Source organism: Peromyscus californicus, unplaced genomic scaffold (genome assembly GCF_007827085.1).
Source record: "Peromyscus californicus insignis strain IS unplaced genomic scaffold, ASM782708v3 Scaffold_13__1_contigs__length_99412109, whole genome shotgun sequence".
NCBI classification, from domain to species: Eukaryota; Metazoa; Chordata; class Mammalia; order Rodentia; family Cricetidae; genus Peromyscus; species Peromyscus californicus.
The window spans coordinates 88490528-88499226 of NW_026294424.1; the positions used below are offsets into that span (position 1 = coordinate 88490528).

The 8699-nt window shown below is 50.7% G+C and overlaps 1 protein-coding gene across 3 annotated transcripts in view; it reads left to right on the top strand.

Annotated features, from left to right (window-relative positions):
• The window catches only part of Prdm8 (PR/SET domain 8), a 21240-nt gene extending 16016 nt beyond the window's left edge, over positions 1–5224 (top strand). For all 3 annotated transcript variants that reach the window (XM_052735430.1, XM_052735431.1, XM_052735429.1), the window contains 3 exons: positions 1047–1267; positions 2125–2353; positions 2827–5224. In XM_052735430.1, coding sequence (XP_052591390.1) covers positions 1049–1267; positions 2125–2353; positions 2827–4460 — 2082 coding nt within the window. In that variant the 5' untranslated portion in view covers positions 1047–1048 and the 3' untranslated portion in view covers positions 4461–5224. The remainder of the gene's footprint in view (positions 1–1046; positions 1268–2124; positions 2354–2826) is intronic.
• Positions 5225–8699: the final 3475 nt, after the last annotated feature.

Here is an 8699-nt window from a genome sequence, read left to right on the forward strand (position 1 = left end):
AGTTTAAATATCTTAAATTATTGCTTTCTTTAAGTGCTAAGTTTTGTAGGGGGTGTCCAGTGGCTGAGGAAGGAAACCTTCCCTGCATGACAGCTTAATAGAGAGCCCTCCACTGGGGCATTACTTTCTAAATTGCTACGGATTAAACAGCTGGAGGGCCCACGGAGGACCATTCAAGCAGGGCTGCCCCCTCTTGCCGGAACAGGGTGATATCCAGGGATGGGAGCATTCACCAATCATTGCACACTGTATGGCAGACGGGGGATACTTGAGGCCTGCCCTATACCTGCTCGCTTCATGGGCCACAAGCGACTCAATCCACCCCCTTGTATAACAAGGTAACTGGGATTCAACCTCATCCATAAATAAGCATGTCAGAAAAAAAATAATTACCTCTGCTTGCTGCTTTTAATTAAAGCCTCGGAGGGACGGTGTTGGATTATGGTAATGAGCAGACATGCGTCCCTTCTTGTAGGCTGCAGAGAAAGGTTAGCTGACACAGAATTAGTGGCCCTGACACTCCACTTGAAATCCATTCGCCATGCTCTGCTGTCCCCGCCTGCGAGCTGAGGCTGCTCCCCTCGTTAGAAGAAAAGAAGAAATTAGGCACTGGGTCCAGTACATAGGAAGACAGACTTTCCCCCAAGGGTTAGAAGTTTTGGGGGGTTTGTATTCAGTCAGAAAAAAAACTACATATGCTGGTTTAAAAAAAAACCCACCTTCACCTCCAAAGCCCACTCTATGCACCCCAAAGCAACGTAGATATGATCTAGTGTTCACAAGCTCTTTATTTTCTTTTTCTCAGGCAGGAAGCATGCTCTCACGCTTCCCATTCCAGATATTTAAAAGGAAAGAATAATACTTCGAAGCTGGCATCTTTTAAACCTGCCAGATTGATCTGCTTTATTTTTAAAATAGGAGCTATGAAAGAAAAAAAAAGCCGGCAAGTGCAAAGAAAATATGTCTAGTAGCGGAAACTCTCTGCCGAGGTTCATAGCAGAAAAGGCAGTAACAACTCACTTCTTGTCCTGTCTATCTGTCTCTAGTGATGGAGGATTCAGGCATCCAGAGAGGCATCTGGGATGGAGATGCCAAAGCCGTTCAACAATGTCTGACAGATATTTTTACCAGTGTATATACAACCTGCGACATCCCAGAAAATGCCATATTCGGTCCCTGTGTTCTGAGCCATACTTCCCTATATGACAGCATAGCCTTCATAGCCCTCAAGTCCACGGACAAGAGAACAGTACCTTATATCTTTCGGGTAAGTCTTCAGCTGGTCCAATGGAGGTGTCTGAGGGTGAGCATTCCTGTTGGGAATAAGCAAGGAACCATCCTAAGGACAATGTGATCATTTGAGCAATCATAGTGAACACAGCAAAAATTAGAAAAGAAAAACTAGACTCAAATTATCAACTGATTTTTCTGAGAAAATTTGACTTGAAATACTAAGGACGTGGAAATCAGTGCCCTAGTTCTGGGTTTCAGGCAGATTAGGACTTCCTAAATTGCTAGGGAGACCTCTCTAGGGCTGGGACTATTTACATGGTAAGTACTCCCTGGAAGTACTTTTACAAGTATTGAGTATGTTTGTTTTCTAACCTGGGAAGTCTCCTCATCTTCTGAACATTGCTTTCATAGTTAAGACTAGCTAGTGCTCAGAGTTTGTATTTAAATAAGAATGGTAATTGTTTTGGCAGCCAAGTATCCTTAAACCCACGTTTGTGTTTGTAACAGGCCTCACGTTTCCTAGTCTTCCCTTTTTAAGAAAACCTGTATGTTAATCCTTCAAGTCATGGTTAGGAAGACGGACATGAGTGCCATAGAATAATTTCTAAGATCCAAACCTGCCCTTTGCTTGGGAAACACATGAAGTTCCCTCTACTTCTGTGATAACTGAAAATGAAGTTTTGAATAGGCTAACCTATAAAACTGACTTAATGTCGCAAGGGATCATTATCTTGCCCGTTGACTACAAATATAGGGATGTGGTCCGACTCTGGTCAAGTTTTGCAAACTTGGTTTGGGATGTCTGGAGAGAACAAAAACCAAACAGAAGGAAAAGCCCTGGTTTCTCTCCTTCACGTGGACCGCCCTTCTTGTCTTTCCTGAACACTGTAGGTAGACACTTCGGCGGCAAATGGTTCCTCCGAAGGTCTCATGTGGCTGCGGCTGGTCCAATCAGCCAGAGATAAAGAAGAACAGAATCTCGAAGCTTACATAAAAAACGGACAGCTGTTCTACCGCTCTCTCCGCAGGATTGCCAAAGACGAGGAATTATTAGTTTGGTACGGCAAAGAACTGACTGAGTTACTCTTGCTCTATTCCTCTAGATCCCACAAAATGAACGGTAGGTTGGCTTGCGACCTGCGTGTGGGTCTGTCGCCAGCTGGGAAGAGGCACGGGGAGCCGAGCAGCAGGGATTAACCCGGGCGCCCGGCGCACCTTGCTTCTCTTGGGCGTCTCATAGGCTAGAGCAAGTTTCTGAGGTGTCTATCCAGAATACAGCTGGGACAGAAAGGGAAGGGAAAGATGGGGCTCACCTGGCTTGATAAATGTACTTCACCAAGTCAAGAAGGGAAGTTGTACCAAGTGGGATAGTATATTCTTTTCTCAGGCACTCAGCCCAGAGAGATAAAGTGGATTTGTTATGGGGGATGATGGCTAAGTGGCCTGGGGGCAATGCGGACTAACCATGTGATGTGGTGTGTGTGTGTGTGTGTGTGTGTGTGTGTGTGTGTGTGTGTGTGTGTGTGTATGTGTGTGTGTGTGTGTGTGTGTGTGTGTGTGTGTGTGTGTGTGTGTTGTTTGCTCACTAAGCAGGGTCGTCCCCTTACACATGCCTGGAATGCAGCCAACGTTTCCAGTTTGAGTTCCCCTACGTGGCGCATCTGCGATTCCGCTGCCCCAAGAGACTTCACAGCGCTGATGCGAATCCCCAAGACCAGCAAAGTGGCGGCGTGGGCACCAAGGACCACGGCGGCGGCGGTGGCAAAGAGCAGCAGCAGCAGCAACAACAACAGCAACAGCAACAGCAGCAGCAGCAGCAACAGGAGGCGCCCTTGGTCCCGGGCCCCAAATTCTGCAAAGCCGGCCCCATGCACCACTACCCGGCTCCGTCCCCGGAGGCTAGCAACCCACCGGCAGCCGCAGGTGCGGGCAGCGCCAAGCCGTCCACGGACTTCCACAACCTGGCTCGGGAACTCGAAAACTCCCGGGGAGGCAGCAGCTGTTCGGCGGCCCCGAGCGTCGGCGGGAGCCGCACCGGCCACCAGGAGGCGGAGCTGAGTCCCGACCGCGTCGCCGCCGGCGGCTGCAAAGGGAAGAGGAGGTTCCCGGAGGAGGCGGCCGCGGAGGGCGGCGGCGCGGGGCTGGCGGGTGGCCGTGCTCGCTTCTCCGAGCGGCCGCTGGCGACCTCCAAGGAGGAGCTGGTGTGCACGCCGCAGCAGTACCGCGCCGCGGGCAGCTACTTCGGCCTGGAGGAGAACGGCCGGCTCTTCGCGCCGCCCAGCCCGGAGACCGGAGAGGCGAAGCGCAGCGCCTTCGTGGAGGTGAAGAAGGCGGGCCGCGCGGCGGGCTTGCAGGAGGAGGCGGCGGCGGCGGCGGACGGCGCGGGAGGCACAGCCGAGGACCCCGACGCGGGCGGCGGTGGCGGCGGCGGTGGCTCGACCACGCCCGCGGCCGTGTCGCCGGGGGGCGCCGAGAAGCTGCTGGCCCCGCGGCCCGGAGGGGCGCTGCCCGGCCGACTGGAGGGCGGGAGCCCCGCGCGCGGTAGCGCCTTCACCTCTGTGTCGCAACTGGGCGGCGTTGGCGGTGCCGGGACCGCGGGGACCGCGGGGGGCGCGGGGGGCGGTCAGGCGGCTGCCTCGGACGAGCGCAAGAGCGCCTTCTCGCAGCCGGCGCGCTCCTTCTCGCAGCTGTCCCCGCTGGTCCTGGGCCAGAAGCTGGGCGCACTGGAGCCGTGCCACCCGGGCGATGGCGTGGGCCCCACCAGACTCTACCCGGCCGCCGCCGATCCGCTGGCCGTGAAGCTGCAGGGGGCCGCGGACCTGAACGGAGCCTGCGGGCCCCTGGCGAGCGGGGGCGGCGGTGGCCTGCCCAAGCAGAGCCCCTTCCTCTACGCCACCGCCTTCTGGCCCAAGAGCTCGGCCGCGGCGGCGGCGGCGGCGGCGGCGGCCGCGGGGCCCCTGCAGCTGCAGTTGCCCTCGGCGCTCACGCTGCTGCCGCCCTCCTTCACCTCGCTGTGTCTGCCCGCGCAGAACTGGTGCGCCAAGTGCAACGCCTCCTTCCGCATGACCTCCGACCTGGTGTACCACATGCGGTCTCATCACAAAAAGGAGTATGCCATGGAGCCCCTGGTGAAGCGGCGGCGGGAGGAGAAGCTGAAGTGCCCCATTTGCAACGAGTCCTTCAGGGAGCGTCACCACCTCTCCAGGCACATGACCTCGCATAACTGATGCGGAAGGGACCCCGGCTTTCCAGGCGCGTGCACGCACCGTCAAGTCACCGGCAGGAACAGACACGCGAGGACATCCACCACTTCCTAATGCCCCCAAACACTGCAACCAAACACGTGCAACACACAGGTCCCTCCCCTGGACAGGAGCCTCATCATCCAAATGTTTAACGTGGGACACACACACACACACACACACACACACACACACACTCGACAAGATGGTGGATTTTGGATTGGGTGGGTTGTTTGAGGGGTTTTTCTTTTGAATGCACGGATTTTCACTTTCCCAAAAACAAAGGTACATTTAAAAAAATGTCATATATTGCAACATATTGATGCATTTGTCATACGTTTCTACTTAAATTATTAAGCACTTATGGTTTAGATGTAATAATTATATGTAAGGACAAAATTTATTTTAGATATAAAGTAATGGAGGAAGGTGAGATGCTTTCTGCATTTCCGGATGACAGCTGTGTTCTTACAAAAATAAACAAAATGAATAAAAAGGGGTTCACCATTCAGTTGAAGTTTCCAGGGGGAAGTGCATGTATCACGAAATGATTATGGACTTCAATGAAGAATGTCACCGATTATGTAAATATGTATTTCCTTTTAATACAAAGTGTAATTTTGTGCCAGTGAAATGGAGTCTGAATAGTTATGTGTTTCTTTTATCCCTAAAAAGATTTATTAAACTTTATAGTTTATCCAGGTATGTTGGATGCTTTGACAATAAATAACTATTTTCTTCAAAGCAAATATTTGGAAAGTTTTTAAAATTTTTTTGTAGGCCAGTACACTTTGGGTAGTTCATGCATCTTCACTGATGCCTTGAAAAGAAACGAAGAGGTAGCAGGTGAGAGACCCCAAGCCCGTGTCATTTTCATTTATTTGCTACAAGCCAGTTTTGGGACAAGAGTGCTGCTTGTCACTGGAAAATTCTTTAGTTGAAAAGTGTTAGGCTGACTGATCACAAACAAATCACCTAGACACCGTGCTTGCCACACAGCTAACCTATCATGATGTTGTCAGCATCCCTTCCAGAAGGAAGATAATCAACCTCCACATAGGTGACCAATTTTTGGACAGCATCTGGGCTTTTCTTAAAAAGCCACTTTATGGTTTAGAAATGATGCTTCCATGGGGTAGCCTGCATTCTAGAACTTTCAGCTTTCTGCCATCCATTAAGGACTCCACAGAGAACTTGTAATCAGGCTGTAAAGATCATGGTTTGATGGTAGTCAGGGTACTAAAGGACCCAATTTCAACAGCTGTTCTGCTGGGAGTGATCTTGAGACTGAAATACGGCAGAACCAACTGGTTCTTTATGAAAAACCTCTCCATCTTCTGCAGCCACTGTCAACAATCCTGAGAGAACGTCTGTGTATGTGTCTGGGGTGTGTGCTGAGCCTTTTGGGGCAGGATCCTCACACCCCAGAGTCCTAGGAACAGACGTATTTCTCCAGAGGTTGAGCCATCACCCCCTCCACCACCACCACACCACACACAAACACTTCCATAGTCTGTTGATTTCCCCCTTATGTCTCAGAGGTACTTGTGGATAGATTTCTAGTGGGAACTTCACACAAGATCTCCGTTCCAAGGCTTCCCAATAACTTTCCCTAAAGGATTTTGAAGCGTTCAGCGTTTTAAGACCACCAGACAGCAAGTTGCATTTAGAGTCGGGAGCCTGTAAAGAGTAGGGGGAGGGTTAGTAAATTGGTTAAGGGAGTGTGACCGGTGAAAAAGGTTACTGGCTTCCTTGGATTCATTCAAATACTATTCGGCTAAAATGTTTTTCCTCTGAGGCCTGCTTTCAGTTTCCCCACACAGCGGTTTGATGAGCCTACAGCGAACCTGCTCAAGATGTAGGTAGAAAGAATGGCCCAAAGATACCAATTCTACCTCTGCTAATTTTGGCTGGTATTACCCTGTATCATCATTCACATTATTCGGGGTGCCGGATGTGAGCATATTTATGTCATCTGTAAAACCAGTGAAGCATGTTCTGGTGTCTTTAAATTACTTCCAGCACTGAAGAGGGTTTTTGTCTTTTGTTTCCCAGGGAACCAAACAATTGAACCTAAAGAGAGATTTCTAGAAAAAGACTAAGCTCAGTTGTGAAGAAAATGGAACAGCAAGAACAGAGGATGATATTTAGGTGTCAACAGAAAATGGTTCTTAGGGAATGCTTACTCACACAGTGTGACATATTAAACTATCTATGCTTGGGAAACTACTGTATCACCGGAACAAAAATCTACTAAAAACAAGCAAGTGCAGAACATCTTGGGAACCAACTTTAAGAGGGGGAAAATACTTGAATTTGCTTTCCTGTTCTATCTGATCCATCTGGAACCCTCATTTTAACCTAAACAGCTTTATTGTCAGTGGAGATTCAGAATGAGTTGTCTGGGAAAGTTCAGCAAGCACTGCTCCTGGAAAAGGACACATGCAGACATGGCAGTCCCTTCCTTATTCTCCTTAGTTTGGTCATTATCTTACACGTACTATCTAGCAAGCGGGAAGCCGCCCAAAGGCTGAGCTATTGCCTAGGCGACCCAGGTAGGCAGACACTTTAGTGCTGGGTGGGCTGTGCTGATTGCTCTGTGTACAGACAGTTTTGGCGGGAGGTAGTAGAGGAAGGATTCCCAAAGCTAGTTAGTTTCCATTAGCCAAGGCAAACTCAGTAATGTTTTCTTTTAACGGCACTGTCAGAATGCCCTGCGATCCTTTCCGGTATTCAAACCCCAGAAGAGTTTCTAGAATTCACAATCTCTCCTAGCCGAGGTCATTGGCCAAAGCTGTGTTAATGCCTGCACACAGCTGCGGAGGAAATAAGGTCACAGGGCCTCAAGACAAGCTGGTTCCACAAATTCCATGCCAGGTGTCCCAAGCTTCCAGGCCTCGCAGGTGGCCTGAGCTTTGAGTGAGTGCCCTGCCGGAAAAGCAGGTCACAAAGCCAACCAGTAACTTCCCAGCATTTGTTGTGTCCCAGTCACTGGAATAATGCCTGGAAATGATCCGACATCTGGGGTCTGAGAGTTCTTCATTCGTCTCCTTCTCCAGACATTTGCACATGGAGGAGCCCATATGTTACAGGGTGTCTTTACCGGGTGCAACGGGCACCCACAGGCCTGCCTAACGGGGGAGGGAGACAGGAAGGGATGCACGTATATCTGCTGGAATGCACAGCGCGGAGAGCTAAGTCCGAAACGAATCTTATCTGGGAAGGTTCCCAACTCCTAGCAGCCTTGACTTTGCAGCCCTCATACACCTGGATCCTGGAGTGTGGCAGCCTCTGTAGGGCGGCCAGGGACTAGTTGCAAACACACGTGTGTGGCTGAGGTCTGGTATCGAGTCCAAATTGCGCGATGTGTCCTGTGCCGGACCTCTGAACTGTGGCTTCCGGTTCGCGGTAAACTTGTCCCGGACAGCTTTCTTACCTCAATAGGCGCTTTGCCAGTGAATGTGACCTTTCATGGGAAATTGTTGAACAAGCAAGGACTAGAAGCGCCCAGAAAAGGGTCAGGGAAGTGTCCTGTCTCATCCCGCCCCGTCGCGTCCCGGTCCGTCTGTTCTACCCCACCCCCCACCTTAGCCTGCTCTGTTCTGAGGACTGAGAGAACCTACCTCATCTAAGGGGTGGGGGAGAGTTCAGCTCTCGCAACCTTTCTACTTCTCTGTCTCCTAGGCCAGGTTCTCCTCTCAGCCCAATATAAGCTGTAGGTTTCATGGCTGGAGCCCGCCCTACAGATCTGGCATAGTACCATGCCCAGTGCCCAGCTGGGAGGCAAGCATCTGTCTGGGGGGTTTTAGCTTTCCCCTCTTTCTTCCTAGGTGGCTCAAGCTCAGGTTCCGGAATTAACAGAGCTGATTCTGTGGTATCTCCTGCTTTCCACGCCCTCATCTCCTCCTCACTCCCATGGCCTGTCTCTTAGTTTCCTAAGCTCTTGTGGAAGTTTTCCTTCTCAGTTTTATAAGGAAAGTCCCCTTGGAAGTCCTGCCCTCCAGGAAACTGGCGCCAGTACTTCACCTGAAAACGACACTGTAAATTACTCAGCCTGGGACTGGAAGAGAGGGACTATTCCTCCAGCACACACACACACACACACACACACACACACACACACACACACACACACACACACCACATACCACACAAACATACACTTGACATTGTTTTCCAAAGGTGACATTTAAGGGATGTGGAATGGAGCCTGCCTAAGGGCTG